Source organism: Rhodamnia argentea, chromosome 5 (genome assembly GCF_020921035.1).
Source record: "Rhodamnia argentea isolate NSW1041297 chromosome 5, ASM2092103v1, whole genome shotgun sequence".
NCBI classification, from domain to species: Eukaryota; Viridiplantae; Streptophyta; class Magnoliopsida; order Myrtales; family Myrtaceae; genus Rhodamnia; species Rhodamnia argentea.
This window is the reverse complement of record NC_063154.1, coordinates 10,885,950-10,912,883: the sequence shown is the minus strand read 5'-3', so window position 1 is coordinate 10,912,883 and position 26,934 is coordinate 10,885,950. Positions and strand designations below refer to the sequence as shown.

The following is a 26,934-nucleotide window of genomic DNA, read 5'->3' as shown; positions in this document are numbered from 1 at the left end:
TTCATGTTCCCGCTGCTCGAATTCCTTCGTGAGGCTGCGCGCAGTGTGTCGGGCTAGCGATCGGCGGTCGAAACAATGTTCCGAAGTTGGAGGACGCTAGCATGAGAGGCATGGATAGCTTCTTGGACGTTGCAGAGTTCCTTGTGCACCACCTCGTCGTTCTCAATCTCTTCGATCTTACACCAAACTTCATGTTCGGTGAGATCATGCTGAGACATGGTCGCCAGATTCCGGTGAAACTTCTCCAGCCCGTAGTCGAAGAGTGTGACAAACTCTTCGTAGTCCGACCGGAACGGGTGGTCGGAGGGAAGATTTTGGGGCGCAGAGCGGTTGAGCGGGGTGTGTAGCTTATCAAGGGCCCGTGGTTTCACCACCAGCATGGTATAGGTGTAACTCGGAAGGGAGATAATCTCCCTCTAGATAGCCGAGAACTCACGGCTGAAGTATGTAGGGGGAGATGAAGCCATAGAAGAACACGCACGCTCCATTAAGGCTTTGAGAAGTTTTCTCTAAGACCGAAAGGCAGAGGGGTTTGGATGAAGACGCACTCCAGGCAAGTGATCCTATTTATAGATAAAGGCCAAGGAACGGTTCGTCCCACGATGCCGAGTATCCGCCCACGACCTTCCGATGATCGAGGCGGTAAAAGTTAGTGGACGGTTATCGAGGCGAGAAGGTATATCGCGATTGATGAAGCACATAAGTAACCATAATGACGCGAGTGGCGGGTTTCCCGCTGGCTATTAACCACGTCGAACTGTCACGACGATTTGAATTCAGAAGGAGAATCGGAAACGACGTCTTTCATTAAATGCCGCATGGAAAAAAGATAATCTTGAGAAGATCATGTCATGATGAACTTTGGAGAATTGACACTAAGACCGGCAGTTCAAATGATAGAATAACATGATAAGGACATGTGGCATTAATATGGGACTAGCAACAATGGACTACAACACGTGCCGTTCAAGACTCAAGACGAAACTATGAAGTTGCATTTCACTGTTGCAATTGGCGTCAACAATTGCCTCCTTTCGATGACCGGCCCGCATCATATCAAGGTGTAGTGATTCGCAAATTGCCTCTTGCTGTTTGATTGCCTTCAATTATGCAGATAGTACTTGCGGGGTGGTACAACCGTCATTCTCCAGGGTATCAAGAACACTACGTTGATAAGCCAGCTCATTGTCGGCGAGAAGGGAATCTGTTTCCAATTTGTCGATAATCGCTAGTTCACGCTGTCTTGTCCTGAAGGACCTTAAAGTCGAGCCAAATGTGAGGAAGAGTTCATTAATGGCAAATCCAAGGGCACGACATTGGATCGAATAGGGCAAGTGAGCCAAAAAAGCAAGGAGAGCTTTGATCTCGTCCTCTACGTATGCTTTGCTACATATGTCGGCATATCCTCCTCCTAGTAAGTCATGCAAGCGTAACCACTTGCCGCGAAGATATGAATAGTCGCAGCGAAGATTATTCGATGGGCCACCTGAGGCACTCGCCATGTTCATATGAACAACCCACGATTTGTTGGGTAGGTCATCCTTGCGGCCGTCAGAAGCCGATGAATCATCCGGGAAGGAAGTCGGATCAATACTTACATCAAGCGAGAATACGGAGAAGCACCCATTTTCATTATCGGCTTGTTTATATCAACGGAGGGTTTACCTTCATCACCTGGCTGTTCAAGTATAATGCTCGGTATAAGGAAAGAAGCGGGTCTTCTTAGAGGATGCAACAAGCCCAATGAGTTCCGACAGACTTTTGGAAGAATGTCCATTGCACTAGTTGAGAACAAAGAGGAGCGATAGGAGAGCCACCACTTGTCGAAAAATGAGGTGCTACAAGGATGGTAAGAGAAGCCGACAAATACAAAGCGCCCGAGAACAGCATGTACAACTTCGATATGGCCCATCATGTTAGTCACCTCCTCCTTGCAACTAGAAAAGGGGAAATTCATGGAATATACCACCGGCATTGGAATCCCCTGAGTAAGCCCGAATTGGCAAGCACAATAATGAGGATTATAAATCTCAAATCCCAATGAGAATTTGCCGCCACCGGACAAATTCATGGCTAAGTCAGCTGGGACTAACACGCTCATCCGTAAAAGATGAGAATCGGGATCTGCGTTGGAGGAGTTATAGATATCATTATCGACGGGCAGCCTGGAAAAATCAAAACCGGTGAGAGACAACAGTTCAACAAGGAAGTCGTCGAAAGGGGTAAGGTTGTCAAGGGCACAGTGAAGGGTCCGATTGAACGCCATGGGTACATCATTCCTTTTAATTTTCGATGACTCGGTTGTCGAAGTGAGCGCTTGATCAAAAAACATATGAGGAAAGTACACTCGGAGCCAATGGTGCAAAATCCATAAGGGACCCGAAAAGGGAGCAGGATGATTGTCCATCAACGAAGATTGAGCATCCGACAATCCCCGATATAATGCAGCCAGGAACATCCGGCCTAGGCCAATATCAACACCACATGCTAGTTCATAGGCCATATCAAGGAATTTTGGGGAAATTCGACATGTAGGGAGACAAAAGACATATTTGCAAAGCCAACACAAAAGGAAGGCTGTATGTTCCCCGAAAAGAATGGGTCCTAAAGGTTTAGCATGATGATCCATGAATTCGCCATAGGGCGGGTCAAGGCAGCAGGACATATCAAGGAAAAATTGGTCATCCGGAGGTCGAGAGTCACCGTCGATAAATGGAGAAAGACCGGTCAGAAACCAAATATCAATAAGGGTAGGGGTCACTGGACCAATAGGCAAAAAGAAACAGTTCGATGATGGTGACCAAAAGCAACACAAACTACCGACGAGGCCATACTCCGAGGGATCAATAGATGTACCGCAAAAAGACAATAGGACATCTATCCCGGCTCGCGCCCGGGATGGTAGCCGCTTCTCCTTCTAGTCGTTTGTACCGGTTGTAAACCTGATGGTCGAAGGTTGGATATGAAGAAAATCTATAGTTACTCGACGACCAAGTAGAGGTACAAATGATAGATTGCTCAAAAGGTAATACTTCTTCAGAGCAATGGGGAAAACAATTAATCGGTGAAGAAGGGGGTGGCAAACTTGTGAGATGCGGACCCAAAATGATGTGACCATTGCTGGGCTGGTGATCCATGAAGGATAAGGAAAGTTCCCATTTAGCCTCATTGTGAGAAAAAACGTCAAAACACGATAAGCAAGGAGCTGCGTGAGTACTCATGTGAACTCGATGGCAAAGTTCGTGTGGATTGGCATTTGGAGGCAATCATTATTTATAAGGGATTTCGAGGTAACCGACTCGGGATAGTGATGGCGCTTACTCGAACGTAGGCAATTAAATGGATCGTGGCAGAATGCAATACGGAAAATAAGGAGGAAAAAAGGGGGAGATTTCATTAACCAATATCGGGATACAAAGCCGTCTTGATCCCCTCAAGCAACTCACTGAGTAAACGTTCAAACTTCCTATTTTTATCTATATACACATTCCTAGTATGACGTCGGTCTATTTCTCGCTGCACAACCCGAGCACGGTCGGCTCGTTTCTTCTCTTCTAAGGAAGTTGCGAACGTTTTCGTTTGATCTTCTATGGAGGATCGACGGGAAAGAACTATCGATCGCCGACTTCGAGTCTCCTCTAGTTCTCTCTCTATCGCTAGCCTCTGTTGCTCTAAGGTAGCCTCTTTCTTATCCAAAGTAGTGAGCTCATCGACAGCAGATTGAAGGGACTGTTCTCCTTGAGTTACAAGTTGCCTCGCTTCTTGGGTCTCGGAGCCGGGAGAAAAGAGCCGATCGGGAAAATTCGACAGAGCAAGCATTTTGTCCCGACACCGTCGAAAATGCATAAAGGGAGTAGGAAAGTGCTCCAAGAATGTTTTCAGCCGGCGGACTAGGCCTTCGGGAAGTTTCACGCTGACTTCCTCTTTGACCGACCACTCCATCACAGATTGGATGTTTCGAATATTCGATGGGTTGTCGACAAAGGAGGCTACTCCCGAATGAACAAGGTCCAAGGAGCAAGATAGCATGATTCCCAGTTTGCTGAAAATCTTTGAGTTAGGCGAGCTGCTTGATTCGGGCATACTCGGGTGATCCGAAGAGCGAGAAGATCCAGCAAGATGAGCTTGAACATCTTCGATGGGCGACAAAAGAAGAGAAGCAGCAGGAAGATCCCGCATAACATCCGCAGATGAAGGGTCTTCAAGTGTTGAGGGACCTTCGGCTATTAAAGGAACTTCGACCATCGAGGCCGGGACGATGGCAAGGGTCGCCGAAGAAGGTTCCCCTTGAGGCTCAGAGGGCGAAGGAGCCGCGAGTTCAGACGACCCTCCAGCAATGGTAATGTTGCTAGGCCCCCCAACGCTTGGATCAAGATCCATCAAAGAATCTTCGGGACGAGCGGTTGGAGACGCTTCGACGTGCCGAGGAACTATTGGAGATTCCACCGGAGATTTGCTCTTCTTCGCTACCATCTTTCGCCGTTTAAGAGAAGTGAGCGTCTCCTCATCGGCTTCGTCGTCGAAATCGTCACCTAACAGCGAAAGTAAAGCAAAAATCACTCCGGCCGAGTAGCACCGAGAAAATTAGGAAGAAAGAGACTCACCAGAAACGGTCGTCGGATGTTTGCGACCACCAATCGAGAGAGCTTTGGTTGCACCCCTTTTCCCGGTTTTCTTCAAGGCGGGACCAAAAGGCTGTATTCGGCTACTTTGAAGGATGGATGAGATGGCATCTTCGAAAGGGCTTTCGAAGGCGAAGGACGTCCACCAGGTCGTAAACTCAGAAGTCGCGCCGGGACTAGAGCGAAGTGCTGATAGGATGTCCCCCGAAAACCGCCGATACATCATGGTCGTAATCTCGGCAAAGCAGGTGAACGATCCATCGATCTTGATGTTATAGATCTTCTTGTCCATCGATGGGAAATCCATGAGATAAGGGATGGGCATAGGTACTTGCTGTCGAAGGCCGAACCGCCCGGCACAAGATTGAGGAGAATATGGTTCAAAACCAGGATAGAACATTCCTTTAAGACATAGCCGGAGTGGAAGGTCTTGAGGGAATAGGACAAAGGTCCAAAAGTCACGGTGGTTGAACCATTTTAAGGTTCGAGAGTTAAAACAAGAATTGAATTCGCCCGAGCGGTAAGGAAAGAAATCTATTCGATCGGCCTCGTGAGACAAAAGCTATCGAAGAAAGAACCGAAAAGGTTGAACATCACCGGGGACCTTTAAGGGGACAGCTTGGAGTAGTCGTATGCCAAGCTTCAAAGGAACCATGTTGGGATTGAAGGAAGGGACGCTCTCAAACATGAAAGGGAAGTAGAATGCGACCCAAGCTTGGAGAATCCAGAGCGGACCTGACAAGACACCCTCCTCTTCGGAATTCAACATTAGTCGAGCAACGTAAGAAATACTCCTGTACAGAGACGCCAGAGTAAGAGGGCCAAGAGCAACAAGATTCCCTTTTGCTAAAAGTAAGGCAAGGTCGTAATAGTCCTTGGACACTTTGAGGGTTGGGCTAAAGAATAGATACTTCGACACTCAAAAAAGAAGAAAAGCTGTTCGTTATTCGAGGGAAACCTCCCCGGATGTTCTACGGTGAGCATCGATGAACTTTCCGTAGGCGAGGGTATCGTCAGAAATAGGGCAATCTTTGGTTTTTCCCGCATTCTTGACCGAGGCCCCATAGGGAGAGAGACCAGCTATGGCAAAGGTATTTAGAAGAGTTACGGACATGGGACCCCATGGGAAGAAAAAACAATTGATAGAGGAGGACCAAAAACTTGTGACGGACCCTAGTAAGCCTTTATTCAAATCATGGGACAACATGCTGGCCTCAATTGCTGTCCCGATCTGCGCCGTTTCCCAGAGACCAACTGTCGAAGTATCCTCTTGAAGCCTTTGGAACCAGGTATAAGCCCTGTCATCAAATGACGGAAAACTCCTAAATCGCTGAGCCGGTATGGACCAAATGTCCTTTAGCGAAGGGGCTTGAATGGGAAGCTGCTCATCGGCCCGCATTGGAAAGCAAGACCGAAGAGATGATGGAATGTGGTGGTGATCATGGAGACCGGGCCCAAGAATGAGACCGGCGTGCTCTCGATGAGTGTTCAACAACTTGAGGAAGTAGTGATCAGCATCGTCACTATTGATGATTCCATCGAAGCGGGCGATGAAATGGTGAGGAAGGAACTCGGGGGTTTCGGTCGCCACGAAAGCTTGGAATGTTCGGGAAAAGGGGTTTAGGGTTTAAGGAAAAACGTTGATGGAGAAAGACGACAATTGGGAGCTTTTTCAAGACCCTTAAAAGCGAAGATGAAAAAGACCGGTGCACGGTACGAAGTCGAAAAGGTTGCGTTTTGGGAAAAGAGATCAAAGGGAAAGCGTAATCATCATTTGTACAATTGGAGATCACCAAACCAGAGGAAGATATTTTAAAAGAGGTAAATCTTCGATTTACATCTTTTAAGGGGGCATATGTTGACACTTAAAATGATCCAAGAAAGACTCGTGACGAGCACGTGAGAAAGCGATGATCCGCTATAGGAAGGAACACCGAAGCAAGGCACGTACCAATCAGAAAGGTGCCACGTGTCGGGGTAAAATCTGGCGCCACTTCCTTCTAGAACAAGAAAAAGCGCGCGGAGGGAGGCCACGATCGAGGCGGTTGGCGGTAATCCCCACGAGGTAAAAAGAAAAGGCGCGAAGAATGGGAAACCGTTATCCACGTGGCTTATGGAGAAGAGCAGAGCGTAGGGCCAAAGGAAGAAACCGCTCGGCGGTTACCAAAGAGCTTGCCTATAAATACCTCGCAAGAACAAGACACACACACACACAACAAATTCAAAACACTTGCATTTTCAAACTAGCTCTTCGCCTTTAGCCTTTAGCCTAGCCTAGCTATAGTTTTTAGATCCCTATCGTCGATTCAATTCCGGCGAGTATCATATCCAGAGTTAGGTGTCGTCGATTAGATTCCGGCGTCTACTCGTTAGGTCCAAGATCGTTGATTAAATTATGGTGTTGCACCCTTCACCCATCTTGTCCAAGACCGTCGATTCAATTCCGGTATTGTGTCCTACAATCCCCCGTCCAGTGCTGTTGATTAAATTCCAGCATTGTGTCCCATATCATTTCCCGATCCCGTCGATTCAATTCCTGGGTCGAGTCAAAGTTTGTCACATACTGTTACTATTGCATATTGGGCCGTCGAAGTTGTCGAAAGCCTACTTGTAATGCGCCCTTTTGTATAAATCTACCGCATTTGACACTCTCTGTCCAAAATCGACCCATAACCCCTTTTCGGAAAACGAACGGATTAAGTTCGATAAAAGATTCTCGCGTAAGTAACCCTCTTTTGGGCCATAGTCAATCTGGGCCTAGAACCCATAACCAACAAAGCCCCGTCGAAGGATTTCGACGCGCAACAAGCTTATATCAAATAAGGGCCTCAAGTGACCATGAAGTTTCAAGAAAGAGCGTGATTTTAAGGACATTTTCGTCATTTCATCCTTTTTTTATTTGTTTTGTTTTTCTTTTTTTTTTCCTTTTCCTATTTTTATAAAAATTAAAAGGAAAAAAAAAAAACACAAACACACACACCCACACCCCTCTCTTGCTTGTGGTCGTCGCCTCGCCAACCCGAGGCGAAGGCCTCCTAGTCCTCTCCAAGATCTACGCGGGGTCAATGACCCTTGCCCGAACTTGCATTTGTGTTCTTTTTCTTATTCAACTTTTTTTAATTTAAAAAAAATCGAAAAAGGGAATTAATGAAAATGCCCCGGAGGCTAAGCTCTTTTTTGAGATTCTATGGTCATTTCATGCCCTTATTAAAAAAGACAGTTCACTTCATATCCTTATTAGAGAAAATGAGAGTACTTCGGGCCATTATATTAGGCGATTTCACTTGAGCAAAGACACAAGGTTAGGTTATTGCAATTCGTATATCATGACATTCTAATTAATAATCAAAATTTAACCTCACGACAGACCCTCTCCTCCCACCCTCACTCCCTAATCGTAACTGCCCTGCATGGAAAACTAAACCAGAAAGAACCCGGCTTGAAGCTGAAAAGCAGAGGGCAGCCATATACGACGTTCGTCAAGCCAATGCATAAAGGCCAAATCAGATCACGTTGATCATTGCGTCCGCAGAGCAGAACCCATCAAAAAGATTTAATCAAATAGTGGAAACCGGAAAGCAAAAGAGCATAAGGCTTGACGGATTGACGAAAGCTGCAGAAACAGAGTTCGAGTGCAGAGCATCCTTGAGGAGTTCGCATACGCAAACACCATTAACAATGGATAAACAAAACAGCAGACAGACGATCCTCTCCTTCTCCAAATTTAGAAGGATTCGCCGCAACAGTCCCACTTCTACGGCCGGCATCCTTCCCGGCCGGCATGTTGATTCTACTTGCGGGAACACTTAACCCCTTCCGAATTCCGTCCGTAGCGGGAGCTCAAAAAGGAAAATGAGACTAAAGGGACACTCATATTTTCGAGTGCTTCGAGTTCGCGAGTTGGAGGGCGGGGAAACAAGCTTTGCGCCCGTAGAGTTTGCCCAAGTTTGGTGAGAGGAGAGTTGAAAGCCAAAATATTTAAATCGTCTTACTGTATTTCAATTCATGTGTACATGTACAATTAATTGGTCTGTGCACAACACAATAGACTCCGTTATAGTATTTATAGAATTAGAATATTTAAAAATGCAATATTGATTATTAACAAACATGACAAGAACACTAGTTCGACGGTATACGGTAGAACAACCTAGTTATGCATATCTTAAGAATATAAGATACGGAATTGTCACTTCGATCGCCGATACAGTATCTTCCATTTGCATAACTAAGTTTGTTTTTATACATATGTGACGTGGGTGTAATAAATTTATGGGAGAGAGAAGTTTAAATTAAATGTGTCCAATAGCTTTCACGAAAATATTTCCAACATAGGTCTCGACGGCAATTTTAGAACAACCTAGTTATGCCTCGACAGTAAAATTCGCAGCAGGTGACTAAAGGACCTAATTGCAATAAGTTAAAAGATTGGAGACTCAATTATAAATTTGATAAGAAGAAGGTACCAATAGTGAATTACATAGACAAAGAAATCAGATGGACACTCTCTCTCGCGGAGCAGGGTCACGTCGTCGTTGAGCGCTGTTGTTCGGGAGATTGAATCGAAGCTTCTGCTTGGTACCCACTGAACCGTCGAAGGACGCATTGGCTCTCAAATTCGTCCAGGATTGAGCTCGTTCAACGTCGCATCGTGCAGCGAGAAACTAGCTTCTAATCTGTGCTCTATCGATTGGACTCTCGCGAAGATGATGTCGCCGAAGCAAACCTCTGAAGATCGAGGATCGCCTCAGTTTGGGTAAGTAAGCCTTCGGAGTTATGCTTTTTCGAGTCACTTCTCTTCCCTTCTTTCGCTGCGTAGATCCTAAAGAGGCCTGTTTGGGTTGCCGAGTGAAGTAGCTGATGTCTTGTGTGGACTCTGTTTGCTGTTTCCGAGGTCGCGACAAATTGTTGCGCTTGGGCTGAAGTGTAGGTTTTAAAGCGATTAGGAATGGTTTTTTAAAGTTTTTGCCAACTGTTTGATTTCTGGATTTGAGTCTGATCGGTGATTGTATTTGCGGAAGTGGGGATGACTACATGAATTGAGCGGAGATGCAAATGGTCAAATTGGGTGCAATTCATGCAGCCGCACATAGTGAATTCTTAACGTCCGTGCTTGTTTTGTTCGGCTAAACCAGCTATTGGGTGCAATTCCTACAGCTGCATATTTATGTCTTCAATATTATAAAATGATGCATAACCACATCCTCTTCCATTGGCATGTTGCTACTGGCATTGCTCGTGCAGTGGTTGACTCTTGTGAGTGGCCAAGCTTACTTTCCCAGTGCATAGGCATCTCATAGATTCTTTGCTTGAGATATATGGTTGGTAAAGCCGGCAAAAACCACTGACCTGTGGTCGTATACTTTCTGCAGGCACACTTCCTTGCAGATAATCCATATATTGGGCAACTTTTTGAGAATATGGTCGGTCTACTCAATGTACCGTTACTTGACTCAGACGGGAGCATCAGTTGTGCTCTTTATCTTCTGTTGTCTGGTCCCTGCAACAATCCTGTTTTTACTCCTGCAGAAGCCTTGGAAGGGTAGACCACTCTCTAATACTCAGGTAAAGCAATGAGACTTTCCTCCTCATCCAATCTTGCCAAAAGAAAATGTGAATTTTTTTGTTTGGTTCCTTTGACATGCTTTATCTAATCTTTGGGTTTCAGGTCGTTCCTTCTGTGATAAATGGTGCCATAACAGCTTTCTACTTTGTTTTATGGGGAAAGGGCTTGAAATTATGTGGACCACTTAGGTAGGCTTCCAGAGTATGAATTTAGTAATTTGCAGTACTGTTTATTTAATTTTCCTTTTTTTTTTAAAATCACCAATAATTAGCACCATTGTGGTAAGTCCACAGTTGGCAGAAGTGGTAGATGTGCGAAAGAATTGATACTTATTCTTGGCATTGATCTTCATCTATGCAACTTGGTTTTAGAGTGACAAATTATTAAATGAACAGCTATTGATGTAAATTGACAAAAACTGGACATTTCTTATGAAAGAAAGTTTTTGGTATTTCCTCTGTTTAACATTGCTTGGAACTTCAGTACTCAAGAAGTCTCTGTGCGTAGACAAATTTGCTTTGTGTGTCGATAATGCTGCTGTCATTGTAGTTAATGAGAAAGCTGAAACCATTTCCTAAAGAAGGGTCTTTTATTTCCGGAATCTTGTCTAGAATTAAAGGAAATGTTAGGAACTTCAGCAATCACATTGCCAGTCGCAATCTTCTACTCTGTTGCTTTTCTTTTGCAGATTGAACTGTCAAGATCTTATGTTAAGTATGGCATAGACATTAATCATTGACTTTCATTTTTGGTTCTTTGACTTAAATAGAGCTTTAATGGCGGAGTATTCCGGTGCTGTTCTTGGGGTCTTATCTGCTGCACTCTATGGACAAAGACAGCACTTATGGAAAAAGGTAACCCTTTTTATCCTCGAATGCGTGAAGCTCTTAAGAGGATCTAGATAGAGCGCAATGATGTGAGAGAATCCATGCATTGATTTACCCAGTTGGAAATGGCTTTGTTTGTTTTCACCATTGTCTTTGAGTGGGATGGAACCATGTGATAAGGGCATCAATTGTGAAAACAAACATTGCGCTGTCATGTTCATATATGTTAGAGAAGGTGTTAGTGCATATTCTTTATGTCTTTAATTGCTTGGAATGCCTATGGAAATGACCAGTCATAGTCCGTCTCCTCCCTTTTTATTCATTACTGTGAATCTAGAAGATAGTCAATAGTGATTCACTGCATCAAGAAAAGGAGAAGAACGAATGTTAGTAAGTTTTTCTCTCTAGCATGATAGACCAATAGACCCATCCGGCATACATTGAAGTCCATTTCTAAGCTAACTGGATGTCATATAGTGTGAAATTTGTTAGTATAGTTGTCTTGCAGTATTCTTGCACTATACTTTTATAGGTTGGCCATCTGATAGAGGCAAAAATGATCATTCAATATTGTACACATGTTTTCTTCCTCCAATTAGTGAATATTTCTTCCCTCTACAGGTTGGCGGGTTGGTGGCAATGTTGGCGTCTTTCTACCTGTTATCGCAAGGATGGGCTATGGCCTCATACTTTCCAATAAATATCCTGTAACTGATGCAGTAATATTTCATATTTTAACAGCATGAAGCTCATAAGTCTTATGGTTTACTAGCATTAGTGCTGCTCGTGTTCTGCTGAAATTGTCAGTTCATTAGTTGTCATGTCTATTTTTTTTTTTTTTGGGCCACCTGTTCAATTTGATAAATACCTCTGGCGTATGAATGTAGACTTAACTTTAAAATACAGTTTGGAGAGGACCCTGATGCTGACGTTCAGACAGAACACAATCTGGGTATGAAAGAGATGATACTTCCAATCTTTGCTGGAATCCTGTCAGCATTGAGGAGAGTGATTGCACGACGAGTCTCACTCAAGGTTTTGGCATTTACTTGTCCGGAATTAGTTCTGTAATTTGGAATTCACTCAGTTCTTAACAAGCTTTTTCCCGAGAGGAAACTGGCAAATAACTACTTCAAATTTAATTCCATTGTGCTTTTTGTTCTTGCAAATGTTAGAATCTATATAAAAGAAGACTCCATGCAATAACAGTTGCTTCTGCGACATGTTTTCTGTTTCCTGTGGCCATGTGGGATATGATCATTGTAAGTTCTTCAGTTACGCCGCGTTATGCCTGTGCTGCCTAAAGCATTCATGAAGTGTGCTTTAGTTTTTACAAATATTCATCTGCCTTTATTGATGGATCATCCAGGGATCGGATTCTGCTGGCAGCAAGGATTTACCATTTTCAACATGGGCTTTTTTTAGCACCATTACTTTTGGGATTATCTTGATCTTTTACATTGACAATATTGCGGAGGAGAGGTACCTTACATAAAAATTTGGTCTTTTGAGATTAATATTCTGCTCTCATGGCATATGAATCAATGATCGTGTTTTTAAGTGAACATGATCATATTTTTCTGGTAACTTGGTGGCAGACTAGCTCTCTGAGAGCACACTGCAAAACAGATGAAAAAACCGTTCATGAGCCCCCCTCTATCCCTTAAATACGTATATCTGCTCATTATTTTAGGCAACATTCTTCAGTCTAGTATTTCAGCATAAAGTAATCAATCTTGAGTCTAAATTGGCATAGAGTTGGACCTGTATGAGTCGCAACATTGGGCAATGCAGTTACAAACATTCAAGTGACTTAATTGTTCTTGTCAATGTTCTCCTAACTGGACAGACCTATCCAACCATGTTCAGAAGAATCACCATTCACATTTTAGGATCCTACAATTTAAAAATCAGGGAAAAACATGTAGGATAAATAGGATCCTATTGATTCAGTTGTCATATAAATTTAATAGGATCCTATTGATTCAGTTGTCATATAAATCTAGTAAATTTATAATTGAAATTTGCACAATTTGATATTTTAGGTTATGAAATATGCATGTTCTTTTAATTTTGGCCTTTTGGAGTTTTATCTCATACAATGTCCTAACTGGTAAAATTTACATGACAGTTTTAGTTTATTTCTTTTTGAAATTCTTAGGATCTTATGGTTTTCGATCCAGTCTTACAATTCAATCTGGCAAACATCCCCATCGATCTTAAGCAGAATCAGATCTTAACAACCGTATGTTTAACTAGTGGCACTAGATACAGCAACATGGTATTGTTTGGTTTTCTTTTATAATCCATTTTGGTTTGGACAAACCAGTATTCACCTGGTTCAACCAGTCAATCTAACAAGGCAGTCAATGCGGTTTGACCAGATATGGGAACTTTAAAAAATTATCGAACAATGGTGGGGCAAGGATATAACCTCCTGCCCTCTTGGAACATGTGCGGATGGTTTAGCAGTCATGGCAAGGAACTCTTTAGTTACATGTTAACAAGTGATTTCAGTTATAAAGCTTCACTCTTGGGGATATAACCGCTGGCCTGTGCTGAAGAGTCTTGAAGCACAGGCTCAAACATTTGAGGGTGCTAACTGATCACTTTGCTAGACTTGAATTTGTGTCCATGGTATGATTACTTTATTTAGGTTACCTACCTTGTAATTTCTATATACCAACCAGCGAGTTCAACTATTCCAACCAGTTATACTGTTGCTCAGCAAATTACTAGCCTGACTGACTCTTGCACTGGTGCAAAAGCCTTGCAAGATTATTTTATTTAATGTTCTCACCGTGTTGATGTTTTCACCATCCGCCTTTGCATTTACTAAGAGGACTCTGTGGTATGCTCAATGTTCATCTCTTCTGAGGTTCTTAAGGGAGCATTTCCATCAAATTTCCTCCCCATGGTCTAGTTTGTCTATTTAGTTCTTGAGCTATATGGAGAATCTGATGATTACCTTGTTGACAACTCTTCTAATTTGTCTCTTGCAGATTGCACATGGTTTTTTCTTCTCCGCGTCATCTGATGGTAGCTGGTGGATGTATCATAACAATGGAGATTGTTTACCAAATGGACTTTTCTCTTATGGGTTTTCTAATTTGTGCCTTAATACTAGGCTTTGGTAAGCTTGGAAACTCTTGATTAACAATGAGGCTACACCAAAAAGTATCATCATAAATGGAACCACTGTTTAGTTTGTACTGTCAAATTGATACTGACTACTTGTAGAATACGTAAGTGTGCAGTGTACCTTAAATGGTCACTGCTGATTCATATGCTAGATGGGAGACTAATACGCCAATATATGAGAAAATAAAGTTGCAAAAGAACCCATTTGTATGCATTTACCATAGCTCAACTTTCTTAGTTTAAATAATATGTTAAATCTGGTGTACTAAGCAGAAAGTTTCAGTCAAAAGATTGCTGTGCATCTCCATCTTTGATTTATCATAACTACGAGGGAAAGTTTCATCTAGTAAATGGAATTGGAGAAGCATTTTTTGGCTCCTTAGGTTTTAAGATGGTACACACATTTGATAGATATAATAGCTTGCTTTAATCTCTAATTTGGTTTTAAAATTGGTAATTTTGCTAGATTATTTAATGTGCAAGCTAACATCTTGTCAGTCTAAAGAAAGTATTACATTCCGAGTTCCCATTTGTGGGATACTCTGGAGATTTCAACTAGTCAAAGCTGCTCTTCTGATCAGAAATATGCAGTTGTTATCTGCTCTCTAGACTAACTTTCTTCTATGTTCATAGAAATAAGGAGGTATTCTATGCTTGTGATATGGCTTATGCCCATTAGGAGACATCAGCATTATAGATAAACGTGAAGATCACGAGGAAATGGGAGTGCTCAATTAAGCACAAGCCTAGTATCCACATATACAAACAAGTTTATTGTTAACAAACTGGCATTTGGTATCATTGTTACTATGCAAGCTACTGTCTCACACTTTGCCTGGCGTATGTCTTCTTGATGGGTTTAATGTCATCATGATGCACCTTTAGAGGCCTCAGCTGATATGTGAATAATGGATTTTGTAGGGATATATGCAGCAACTTCTTTACAGCGTCCTAGGGGAGATTCTCTCCAAAGATCGGGCCATTCCGATGGCATTTTGGGGGAACAAGTACAGATGTCCCCGCTTCCAACTTGAAAGTTCTTTATGAGGTTTGAATGAATGTTGGATGAACCCATAGTTGCTCACATAGCTTTGTCTAATTGATTTCCATATTCTGATACAATTGGGACTCTATCGACAGTTGATGTGACATCCCACAGTACCTCCTCTGGGAGCATAATGAGGTAATCGGTCTTGTGATATTTAATATTGAATTGTTTAGAAATTATTTTCATAGGGCATCATAGATTGCTTGCACCACTGGTTGAAGTTCGACTGAAGAGAGACAATCCCAGTAAGGTCACAGCGACATTGTTAGCCCTTAAAGTAAATATGACTTAGAATTTCCAATTAATCCCTCCTAAGCCCTAAGAAATTCAGAAGCATCAAACTGAGGGTCTGATTGCATCTTCTATCTTTCTATAACTGTAATTTTCCCTTGTATCTTCGAACATCTTCTTATCTAAGAATGTTATGCAAAAATTCTCATTTGAGAAACTTTTCACGTTCACCGTAAATATTTCTATTTAATCAAATAACTTGGGTTTACCTTCTGCTGACAGTTCCATTTTTCATGCAGTGCCATTATCGAATTTTTTCCATCGGACAGAGAATTCTATCGGGGAGATATCAGCTGCTAACTTCTCCTGTCAGTTGTCATGGTTGCTCCGTGATATGACCTTGCGAGGCAAAGATGAATAAGTTGTCTTCTTTACCCGTTAATAAGAAGAGAGCATATTTTTCCGACCCGTTCATCTTAATAGGAGCCAATTTTTGTATTGCCGGTTTGAATCACATGCGGTAGCCTAACCTTTAGTTTGTGAAGCACAAACGCTTGTATAGATTTGTATCACAACGAATTACTTTGTAGTTCGCACCTTGTCGATGATGAACATTGTTTCGCTGCATTTGTTGGGCATTGGCAATAGATAGAACTATACATTGGTGATCAATTGATTGAAAAAGTACGGAGCTATGGTAAGTAGAACTCTCGTCCATGTTTCTAAGGAAAAGAACGGCAACATCTCTTGTTGTTAGATCTGCTTTTTCTCTGGTGGAAGAATGTCATAACTTCCACATGTATTGAGTTATTTATTAGTATCAAATGGAAGTCTTTCATCTTTATGTTGCGATTTTTCTTTAGGAATATTAACTAATATTTACGAACTTTGAACAGACATTAGATTTCAATTTCAATTTTATAAGTTCAATGTATGCAAATTGCCCTTTGCTTTTTACAATCCTTTTGCATAGTCCTTCCTCTTAATACCCACTGTCATTGCAAATGTTTTTGTTTATGTTTTTTTTTTTTGGATAAGGTATGTTTTTGTTTCCGTTTTGCTCGATTGTTCTCCAGAATTAGAACCAAAGGTGTAAATGCGTTGGATTTTGCTTGGTGTCCTGTTTGCGGAGTACAAACCCATTTGGGGCGACTTCTGTTACAAATTAATTAAGTCCTTGATGAAAAACTCTAGAATCAACCCGCTTCGAAAGAATCTGAATGCTGACTTGCTAAGCCTACGCTGAAGGGAGCTAGAGCATGACTAATATGTCATGCTCGAATTCCATGGTCGACAAGGTCGCCAAGCCAATAAAAAGAAATGCTTGGAACTGACTGTTAACAAAACTGTTGGCAATTTTCCTGTGCAACATAAGAGCCTGGGACGCTCTTTATGTCCCATGTAAGCTTAATAATGAAAGAAGCACATAGATATGTGGGATTGGATTTTAGGCAAAAACTTAACCATGTCAAGGAACATTTTCGGATGGGATCTGTAAGAGTTTTGGGAGGATCACGTCAATCGTCTGTGCAGTCAATCACAGAATTCAAAATATTCTCATTAATTTCCAACTAAAAGTACTAATATATGATTGGTTAGGTGGACCAATAGTGTGGTTCTCCAAAAGGCCCTCAAATTTTTCTCTTATCTAATGTTACGAGAGATTAGATAAGAGAAATTTGATATCAACTTTCTACATCAATCTATCGGCATTTTCTATTGGAGAACTTGATATGATGGTTTTACAAGTCTGAGTCAGTAAAAACCGTTGATGGCCCCCCAAAAAAAAAAGGTAAAAACTTGTTTTGAGACGAAGGGAGTGAACTTGATTCGACAAAATAGTTCTACATGGGCAATATAAGTTGATTTTGTTGTGTATTGGAGGTTACTTTTGTAAAATTTATCTATGGAATTTAGAACATGCAATCTTTAAGATGTGAACTACACTCAATGGAATTTTTAGATTGTAGTGCATACGATATTTTAGGAAAAATTAGCAAAAAAATTGTAAACCTATTGTAATCGTGTCAATACAGTCATATTTTTTTTTTTTTTGAAATTGAGTCTTAAACATTTTGTATTTGTGTCAAGATTTATTTTGATCGAAAATCGCTGATATGAATGACATGTGTCTTATGTGGTGAAATCAGCACCGATATGAATAATTTTTAATAATAATTAGGGACGTGATATATCCTCTTTCAAAATGGCTCATCCACTCCCTAGAGAATTAAAAGGGTTGAATTACCCAAATGGTGGGTCCCACTGGCGCCCACTCCTGACATCTCCGTCTTCATCTCCCGCCACTCGCTTCTCCAAGCAAAAGATCCTTCCCATGAAATCCACTTTATAGGCTCAGTCTCTGATCTCACTTTTCAAGTCATCTTGCAAAACTTTTGAGTCTTGAGTTTAGGAGGTCCAAGTCTAACTACGTGGTACCCATGACAACAAAAGTAGAGCAAACAGAGCAAGAAAACAGCGCACACAGAGCAACCATTAAATCTGGAGAAGTCCAACCAGCTCCTTCGATGATGCTTCGAAAAAGCACAAGAAGAAAGAAGCAAATCCCGAGTCTTTCGTGTGGTAAAATTGATGATGGATGAGAGCAATGTGATGGTGGCAGGGCATCGAGGCTAGCGTAGATTTACAAAAAGAGGCGGTAGGAGGGAGAGTTGCCAGAAGATGCTAACGTGACATTGTGCCATGTAGGACGGCTGGTGATGATTGGGCCGTCACGTCAGCGATTTCCGACAAGATCTAACAAAAAGGTCTACATTAGAATTCCGTGCAAATGTTTAGGACCAAATAACATTACAAAATTTGAGACTGAATTGATATTGATACAGTAAGTTTTGGATTGATTTGGTTATTTGCCCACTTCCTATGCATCCAATACTCAACGAAACTAATGCAAATATCTAACTATATGAATATTTTTTCCACTACATACGACATTAGTGTTTAAACTTAGTCCTTAAACTTATGAAAGAACTCAGTTGTTGAACAATTTTGTTCTTGGACGTCTATGTGGTTCTTAAACTTTTTTTTATCTAAGGCTCCGTTTGTTTCACGAAAACTATTTTCCCGGAAAACATTTTCCCCAATTTCCGGTGTTTGGGGGGCGGAAAATGAGCAATCAACGGAAAATATTTTCCGGTCAACAAAAAAAACCTTCTAAAACTAAGCAAAATGATTTCCTCATTTTGAGAAGGGGAAAACATTTTCCACACTTTTCATTCCTCCTCTCTTTCAACTATTTTTTTCTTTTTAATTATTTTTTTGCTTTCTTTTTGTTTTTTATTTATTTTTTCAAAATTCAAAAATTTCATTTTTTATTTTTCGGATAAAATCTATTTTTTAATTACTTTCTTTATTATTATTTTTTTAGTATTCCTTCTTCTCTCTCGGCAGGTTGCCGGCCACAACCGCAGCCAGTGGCTACGGCCTCGAGCAAGGAAAGCTATAGCAAGGAACAAAGTCATGACGTCCGTCCCGAACTTCTTGTGCTCCACGCAGAGCTCGACGGAGGACTCGCCATGCGGGATGACGTCGGCCTTCCGGTCTTGAGGCTCACCACCCCGACGTAGTTGACATCAATGAGTGGGTCGACGAGGCATTCAAAGGTCGATTCCAAGTCGCCGCCAAGGGTGGCCTCCAAGAGGCGCCGCGAGACCTCCGCAGCGTAGTCGACGGGGACCACCTTCATTTGTTTCCACAAAAATTAGAGGGGCATCTCTCTCCCTCCGTTCTCGCGCTTTTACTAACGGCCAAGGGAAGCTCCATTCTCTCTATTTTCACAAGTTTGCCCGATGGTGAACATTTGCCGAGAAAACGATTCATAGCAGTCATCCATGAGCTCCCTTACTAAGCAGTGACGATAACCAAGCGACTCTTCCCGTAGATTCCGATCACGGGAGACTTTTGAGGCCACGAAAATTCATTGAAGACTTCACGGCCACAATAGAGAGCACGGTTGCAAGTCCCCCCCCTTGCAAGGTGGCAATTTCCGTGGGCGCAATAAGTTGACATACGGAATTGATTTTGATTTGAGATTGCTGAAGCATCCCTAGAACTCACCATGAACCGTGAGGCTCCTTCGCTTGAGATACCGCCATTCGCACCATCGCCGACCCTATCCGCAAGTAGGATTGAATCGATTTGATATTGTTTCAAATTCGGAAAGGTAACCTTGAACCAATTCACTTTAATTTTCCTTTATTTTTTAATTTCAAAATATAAAAAAATCATAAAAAGAAAATTCGAAAAATTGCACCTTTGAACTTCAAGTCAGAATTCATCGAAATTGCCAAATTGAACTTTTTTCATGAAATTGGTACCGAAATGGCATTAATTAAAAAATTAATATAATCAAATCTCCGAACTTAAAATAAGACGAATTTTCCTTACCAAACGGCGGAAAATATTTTCCGAAACTTTTTTAAATTTTTGACAAACATCGGAAAAGGAAGTCATTTTCCTAGAAAATGACTTCCTAGAAAACATTTATCGGAAAGGTCATATTTTTCGCGAAACAAACGGAGCATGAGTTAAGCAATTAGGCACAATTTTCAGACGGAAAGAGTAAGCCACCCCAGGAATCATTAAGAGAAAATCTCATGATGGTACCTCTTTCAAGTGAGTACTGAGAAAAAAGTACGAGACCATAAAAATAGACCGTACCTTGTCACCGACACCAGCGAGGATCCAACCCATATTCATTCGGCACTGATTGACCCTAGCAGAGAGTACGATTAAAAGCTAGTCTAACAAAGAAAATCGAAAAAGAGCATAAATACATTCTAAATCTTATTGGGGACTACTTACACCACCTTGGGCAATTGTCCTGCTAGCCGCCCTCGTGATCTCGCCGACGACGAGGCTGAGAAGCTTGGGTGCTCTCGCCTACGTCTCCGCCTCGTTTTGTGTGGCGGAGATGGGAGAGAGAGACGTCACAAGAAAGAAGAAGCCAAGTCAGGATGGGGCCGGTGGGAGCCACTATTTGGTAATTGTGTCCTTACAAATTTTTAGGGGATGGATGAGCCATTTTGGGAGTGGAAATAGCGCCCCCAATAGTTAATATTTTTGCTAAATTTTTATTTCTTTTTCTTTTTTATTTTTATTTTTCTTTCTCTTTCTTCCATTCCATCTTCTCCCAGCTGATCGCCAAATCTCAACGACCAGCCGAAGGAAGAAGAGAAAATTACCAAAAAAATCCTAAACATATTACAATTGTGTCAATTCAATCCTAAACCCCCCTTTTTTTTTTACCAATTTAGTCCTAAATATTTTGCCAAAATCCATCCAACCAATTTTGATCAGAAGTCGCCGATATGGACATCGGCAATCATACGTGGCGTGACCCGCGCTAACGTGGATAATCTTTAATATTACTTTAATAATTTTAAAATTATTTTTTTTTACGTTTTCTTTTGTTTATCCTTTATGTTCTTTTTCTTTCCTTTATTTTCTTCCCTTCCTTCTTCCTTCAACATGTCTCGGACATCGGCGACCAGCTAAAGGGAGAAAGAAGGAAGGGAATTAAAAAAAAAGGAAAAGAAAAGAGAAAATAAATAAATAATTTGAAAGAATATTAAATTTTATAAAAAAATTATCCACGTTAGCACCGGTCACGCCATATAGGATGGCAAGCATCCATGTTAGCGATTTCTAATCAAAATTGGTCGGATGGATCGCATTGGCACAAATGCAAAAGAGATATGACTCAATTGGTACAAAAAAAAGATTCATGACTGAATTGACACAAATGTAATAGATTTAAGACTCTTTTTAGTAATTCTATCGGAGGAAGAAGGAAGGAGAGAAAAAAGAAAGAAAGAAAAAAAATAAAAAAGGAAGAATATAGTAAAAATAATTAAAATATTATTAAACATTGTCCGCATCTGTATTGGCCGCACCATGTAGAATGGCAAGCATCCATTTTGATAATTTCAAGTCAAAATTGATCCGATTAATTGAATTGGTATAGATGCAAAAGTCTTAGAACTCAATTGAAAAAAAATAAAGATTTAGGAATGAATTGACACAATTGTAATATGTTAATGACTCTTTTTATTAATTCTCTTGAAGGAAGAAGGAAGGAAAGAAAAAAAAATTAAAAATAAATCAAAATCCAAAAATATTAAAATACTATTAAAAATTGTTTACATCAGCATCGACCACGCCACATAGGACGGCCGAAGTCCATACCAATGATTTTTGATCAAAATTGGCTGAATATACTAAATTGATGCAAATGCAAAAGATTTAGGACTAGATTGACAAAAAAAAAAAATTAAGACCGAATTGACGTAGTTACAGCAGGTTTAGGAATTTTTGGTGATTCTCCCTCATATTTTAACATCATATGGTTTAGCTAAACCAAATAAATATCATTATGGAGGTAGATAAATTGTTCAAAAATCGTAAACGGATTTGATGTTACGCAATGGAGAACAAATTGAATAGGGCAAGAAGTAAATAAGTAAAAGAAATAATTTTGAAATTAGACAAATCAGAAGAGTTTAGTAAAATATGTGGCCCATTGACGGACCTATCATTTTATGACAGTGTGTGTGTATATATATATATATTATATTCATGAGATTATCTATAAAAAATTCATGTCTTATCTTACATAAATTTGTTCAAATAAAATGACTCTAATGCGGAAAAATATGTTTATATGAATCGAATTATAGGATAAGAGGTTCTTCGTCAATATTCTATGTAGAACAATTTATTTTGATTGATCAAGTTTTTTTTTTTTATGATTGTTTCTAACCTAATATTTTAATAGAAAATGAGACAAAAAAATAAATAAATATTCATCTCTCTTTTAGAAAACTTTCATGTATGGCAATCGTTTCAGTGGTATCTAGAAACTTTTTACTATTTAAATATTACCAATACACTTCTATTTAGAGTAGATACACTTTCATAGACCATGTGAGGTAGAGAGGGTATGGCATCCACATAATAAACAAAAGTATTTTTTTCATTGATGGGCAGGTTATTTCTCAGAAATGAAAAAGGTAAAAAAAAAAATATATATCCCCAAAAGAATAAAAGCAAAGGGTAATTCGGTGGCAACCATCCAATGGCCCACATGTCAGCTCTTGATGAGGCCTTCCCTGGAGCATCTAGTATTAAATTAGATTAAACATGTGAAGAATTACATGATCAAGAATCATTAGATTAGGATGGCTACTTAACTCTGTCATTAATCTCTTCTCACTTTAGTTAAGACATGCTATAAGCATAAATAGTGTAGATGTGCTCCAAGATTAAAGAGTCAAGATGAATCGAAAAATTAATTTCCCTTTTTCCCAAGTGCATTCAGCATAGCTTAACAAGTACAAATGCTGTTAATATGAGATAATATTAATGAAACATGCAGCAGATAAGCACGATCGGTAAATGGTGGAGTAATCAGAGAAATCCTAATTGCGATGCATGAATTCTATAAAAATTCGATTTTTAACATGTGATTGATTCGGTTTAGGAAGACGAAATCATGCTTACTTGGTAGCCGCCTCCTAGTCTCGGTTGTCTTAGTCTAACCACCCCTTGCGTCTGTCTGCTTTGAACGAAAGCAAGATCAGAAATTTCCGACATAACCGCGCCGCAATTGTTGACAATCCGACACACTCCGCCACGCTCAAGCTGTCAAGCAATCGGGTCCTTCAGTAAGGCTCGGCCACGTGTCGCTTCCTGGTCTCTGTGTCCCGTGCCAGTCCCACCCATGACCGGATTGAACCAGAAGTCGCCGGTTCAACAACCCAGCAGCACACAACGCTCGCGCACCCATTCTTGTTTTTCCCGTCAATCCGAAAGATTCGAGCTTTTGCTCGGTAAGTTTGTGCTCTCGCTTTGGGTCTTTTTGGGGCGCAATCATATTCACTTCTTTGTTGAAGGAAAGGCCTTTCCAAGGCATCGTTGAAAGATTTTTGGGTAGGATTCGTTCCTTCGGCTTACCAGAAAGGAACGGCAAGCGTAATTAGCGGTTGCCCACCAAGCCCACCAATCATTTTCTCTCACACTGGATTTTACGTCTCTCTTGTGTTTTTTTCTTCTTTTTTCTCCGTCTCTCCGCATAATTTATCTCCTTTCCACAGTCGAGCATATGCGTGGTTCATGTGGTTTTGAGTCTTGTCAGGGTATGTTTTTAACTTCTGTTTAGAGTTGGTGGATGGTGATCTATGCATCTGAGTTTAACTGCTCTCGTTCTTGTGTTTGGAGTTGTGGTCTTTGCTTCATTGGGTTGGTGAGGATATGTGTTTTGGGGACTATAAGTACCAGTCTGATTTTCAGTTCTCTTTCGAACGGGTGTTAACATTTGGGAAGAAGTTTGGATGGTTTTCTGGGGTTCAAATTATATGTATCTGAATTCTTTATCTTGCCCAGGTTTGTCGGCCATATATTCGAGGAATTGTCGCCGTGAAGGGGCTGATATTGCAGATAGACCTGGTGTATGCTAGTTTCGTTGGGGGGTTCTGCTAATGCAATTGCACAATTTGTTCCTCTGTCTAAGACAAGAAGACTTGTTTTTAACTTCCCATCCATGAGAGTGAATTCATGTTTTGAGGAGAATATGGCTCCAGAGAGCGATCACCCGTGTCCACCTTCGTCGTTCGAAGCTAATTATGAAAAGGGAAATTTGGTGCTAACAGCTGAAGAAAAGGGGGAGGCTCAGATGAACCTGAGGCAACTGACGATCGGAAAACCTCCTAGACACTGCATGAGCTCCTCCCAGTTGTCTTCTGCCAGTGAATTGGTTAGAACCTTTTTTTTTTTTTTTTTTTTTTTGCTACTCATGGAATGTTTTAGACAATGTGTCTGTATTTGATCGTTTTGCTAAGTAATCGGCAGAATTTGGTTGGTAGCTGATATCATCTTGTTTATTCTCGCTAATTAGGAATTGGATATCAGAGTAGTTACTGTAAGGCCATCATCAGATGAAGATCCTCCTTTTGTACCGGTATTCCGCTCTGGAAGCTGTTCTGACATTGGGCCAAAGCAATCTATGGAGGATGAGCACATCTGTATAGACAACCTTCGCGAACATTTAGGTGCAGCTGCAGAATTTCCTTGTCCTGGAGCCTTCTATGGGGTCTGTAATCTGACTGTTTTGATTGTGGATGAGGACTTGTTGTTACTGGTTTCATAAACAGTTTAACTTGGCTTATCACAGTCAACAAGTTGGTTTATTCATGGAATGGATTGAGATGTTTTATTATACTATTTCTCCATAACTTCAGGTGTTTGATGGCCATGGTGGTACCGATGCAGCTTCATTTGTCCGAGAGAACATTCTGAGGTTTATAGTCGAGGACACCCATTTCCCTGACTGTGCGAAGAAGGCTATCAAGAGTGCTTTCTTGAAAGCTGATAGCGCATTTGCCAATGTAGGTTCTTTCGACAGTTCCTCTGGTACCACTGTTTTGACAGCCCTTATTCGTGGAAGGTGAATGAGTTGAACTTCATCCATTCTGTTTCACTCTAAATAAGATCTTGATGCATTAGTTGTTCTTGTAAATTCATCGCCAACTAGTTGATGATTCAAGCATTCATACTTTGACCATGGACCAATTGCTCTTAGATGTTCCTGCGATTATTTTAGCAGGAGTTGAGCATCCACTATATTGTAATTTTTGTGATTTTTTGCCCGGTGAACTGTATCTGTGTGTACAGATCGAGGTCTCTGATCTGGCTTTTATTGTAAAGCTGTTTCAGTGAAAAGTTTTAAATGATAATCACTCTTTCTATCTGCTTGCTCGTAATTGGAGTAACTCCTAAAAAATGCTCCTTTTCTCTTTTCAGGACAATGCTAATAGCTAATGCAGGGGACTGCAGGGCAGTGTTGGGGAAGCGTGGAAAGGCAATTGAGCTGTCCAAAGACCATAAACCCGATTCTACATCAGAGCGGCTCAGAATCGAGGAACTCGGTGGTGTTGTTTATGATGGTTATCTGAATGGTGATCTGTCTGTTGCACGGGCTATTGGAGACTGGCACATGAAAGGCCGTGAAGGCTCATCTTCTCCTTTGACTGCAGAGCCGGAGCTGCAGGAGATGGTGCTCTGTGAAGAGGACGAGTTCCTGATTCTCGGCTGTGATGGCTTGTGGGATGTGATGAGCAGCCAATGTGCTGTCACAATTGTGAGGAAGGAGCTAATGATTCACAACGATCCTGAGAGGTGCTCGAGGGAATTAATTCGAGAGGCACTTAATCGGGAAACGTGTGATAATCTGACGGTTGTAGTTGTATGTTTTTCCCCCGATCCACCGCCCCGGCTTGAGATGCCAAAGTTCAAGAAAAGTATATCAGTGGAAGGTATATCTCTTCTTCAGGATGCATTGGATAATAATATGTGATTGGGAGTAAAATCGTAATTCATTCTTCACAATTTAGAAGAGGAAGGAGCCCTACCGTGTCTCACGAAGAAAAAGGACCGCCGTTCCCGATCGTTCCATTGTATAGCAGGTCATCGATGTCAGGCGAAATAACAAATGGTTGACGTTTATATGTAGCTTTGTGTACATCTTAAGATAGTAAGATTTTGTCTATGTTAGATCTGCTGTACAAGTAATGGTTAATCTCTCTCTCTCTCTCTCTCTCTCTCTCTCTCAAGCTGGCACTGAATTAATGTATGAAAAACGCATAATTAACAAATTTGCAATTTAATGTGAACAAGTTCATTCATACCAAATCTGGATTGCCTTTGCTCCTTCGCTGATTATAATGGACATATGACAGGTCCTCTTTGTTCAAACAAGACTACCGTACCACGGCTGAAATGAGAAAATTACCGACGGCACCTATAGCTGTTAACTCGCAAGTTCCAATTGCCGGGCTGAGTTATCCACACTGTTTGAAGTACTAGCATCTCAAAATACTCCAAACTAAGCAAAACAAGGGTAAAAACCACCAACAATCCTAAAGTATGCGTATTGTGATACATTTATCCTGAACTTTTTTGGTGATACCAAAAATCCCAAACTTATACCCATGTGATGCATTACCGGTGTAACACATTTATTCTAAATTTTTTCTTGTGATACCAAAATATTATAAATGTGTCACACACCTACAAATTTGAAATTTTATGTATCACAAAAAAATAATTTGAAGTAAATGTATAACACAAACAATCTAGGGCCGCTTGGTGTTCCAATCCAGTTCCAACAATGCACTTCTCAAACCAAGAAATAAAAGCTTGGGGTTTCTGGTTTCATAGTTAATGTGTTATACGAGTGCAAGGTTAAAATTTTTAGTGTCACAAAAAAAAAATTGAGATAAATATGTCACAGTAGACATAATTTAGTATTTTTGATAGCTTTTCCCAAACAAGAATGACTAGCCGCTGTCACCATCCCCAATGGCAACTCGTTCAAATCCATGCGAAGTGTGTATCATTCATAGCTCAAAATTGCTTCAATGGTACTCTTATCAGATTATGTGATCTCAATTATCAACTGGCAGGAGAATCTACAAAGTGCGC

At 40.9% G+C, this 26,934-nt stretch overlaps 2 protein-coding genes across 13 annotated transcripts; both read left to right on the top strand.

Moving 5' to 3' along the window:
• The first annotated feature begins 9,126 nt into the window (after positions 1-9,126).
• Positions 9,127-16,142, top strand: LOC115747438 (zinc transporter 5). 3 transcript variants are annotated; one of them, XM_048279817.1, is made up of 12 exons: positions 9,127-9,378; positions 9,995-10,187; positions 10,291-10,376; positions 10,958-11,042; positions 11,637-11,715; positions 11,920-12,050; positions 12,191-12,277; positions 12,385-12,497; positions 14,018-14,148; positions 15,078-15,204; positions 15,297-15,339; positions 15,735-16,142. In XM_048279817.1, the coding sequence occupies exons 1-10, from the start codon at positions 9,329-9,331 to the stop codon at positions 15,188-15,190; spliced, it is 1,068 nt and encodes a 355-aa protein (XP_048135774.1). In that variant the 5' UTR covers positions 9,127-9,328; the 3' UTR covers positions 15,191-15,204; positions 15,297-15,339; positions 15,735-16,142. The 3 variants fall into 3 exon arrangements, with proteins under 3 accessions (XP_048135774.1, XP_048135772.1, XP_048135773.1); XM_048279815.1 differs by having other exon boundaries at positions 15,718-16,142; XM_048279816.1 differs by having other exon boundaries at positions 15,078-15,339.
• A 6,968-nt stretch (positions 16,143-23,110) lies between these two features.
• On the top strand, positions 23,111-26,004 carry LOC115747436 (probable protein phosphatase 2C 27). 10 transcript variants are annotated; one of them, XM_030683610.2, is made up of 6 exons: positions 23,305-23,385; positions 23,839-23,879; positions 23,974-24,208; positions 24,350-24,544; positions 24,693-24,898; positions 25,255-26,004. In XM_030683610.2, the coding sequence occupies exons 3-6, from the start codon at positions 23,996-23,998 to the stop codon at positions 25,805-25,807; spliced, it is 1,167 nt and encodes a 388-aa protein (XP_030539470.2). In that variant the 5' UTR covers positions 23,305-23,385; positions 23,839-23,879; positions 23,974-23,995; the 3' UTR covers positions 25,808-26,004. The 10 variants fall into 10 exon arrangements, with proteins under 10 accessions (XP_030539464.2, XP_030539469.2, XP_030539470.2 ...); XM_048279810.1 differs by adding an exon at positions 23,514-23,548 and having other exon boundaries at positions 23,308-23,470; positions 23,839-24,208; XM_048279809.1 differs by lacking the exon at positions 23,305-23,385 and adding an exon at positions 23,565-23,698.
• Positions 26,005-26,934: the final 930 nt, after the last annotated feature.

What these genes read in the sequence shown, in the direction of transcription:
- LOC115747436 (XM_048279809.1), top strand. Translation starts at nt 23,624, where the DNA reads ATGGTGATCTATGCATCTGAGTTTAACTGCTCTCGTTCTTGTGTTTGG. An exon ending in TGTCTTCTGCCAGTGAATTG is followed by an intron (nt 24,209 to 24,349) that starts GTTAGAACCTTT and finishes CTCGCTAATTAG; the next exon opens with GAATTGGATATCAGAGTAGT. An exon ending in GTCCTGGAGCCTTCTATGGG is followed by an intron (nt 24,545 to 24,692) that starts GTCTGTAATCTG and finishes CCATAACTTCAG; the next exon opens with GTGTTTGATGGCCATGGTGG.
- LOC115747438 (XM_048279817.1), top strand. Translation starts at nt 9,329, where the DNA reads ATGATGTCGCCGAAGCAAACCTCTGAAGATCGAGGATCGCCTCAGTTT. An exon ending in AAATTATGTGGACCACTTAG is followed by an intron (nt 10,377 to 10,957) that starts GTAGGCTTCCAG and finishes TGACTTAAATAG; the next exon opens with AGCTTTAATGGCGGAGTATT. An exon ending in GACAATATTGCGGAGGAGAG is followed by an intron (nt 12,498 to 14,017) that starts GTACCTTACATA and finishes TGTCTCTTGCAG; the next exon opens with ATTGCACATGGTTTTTTCTT.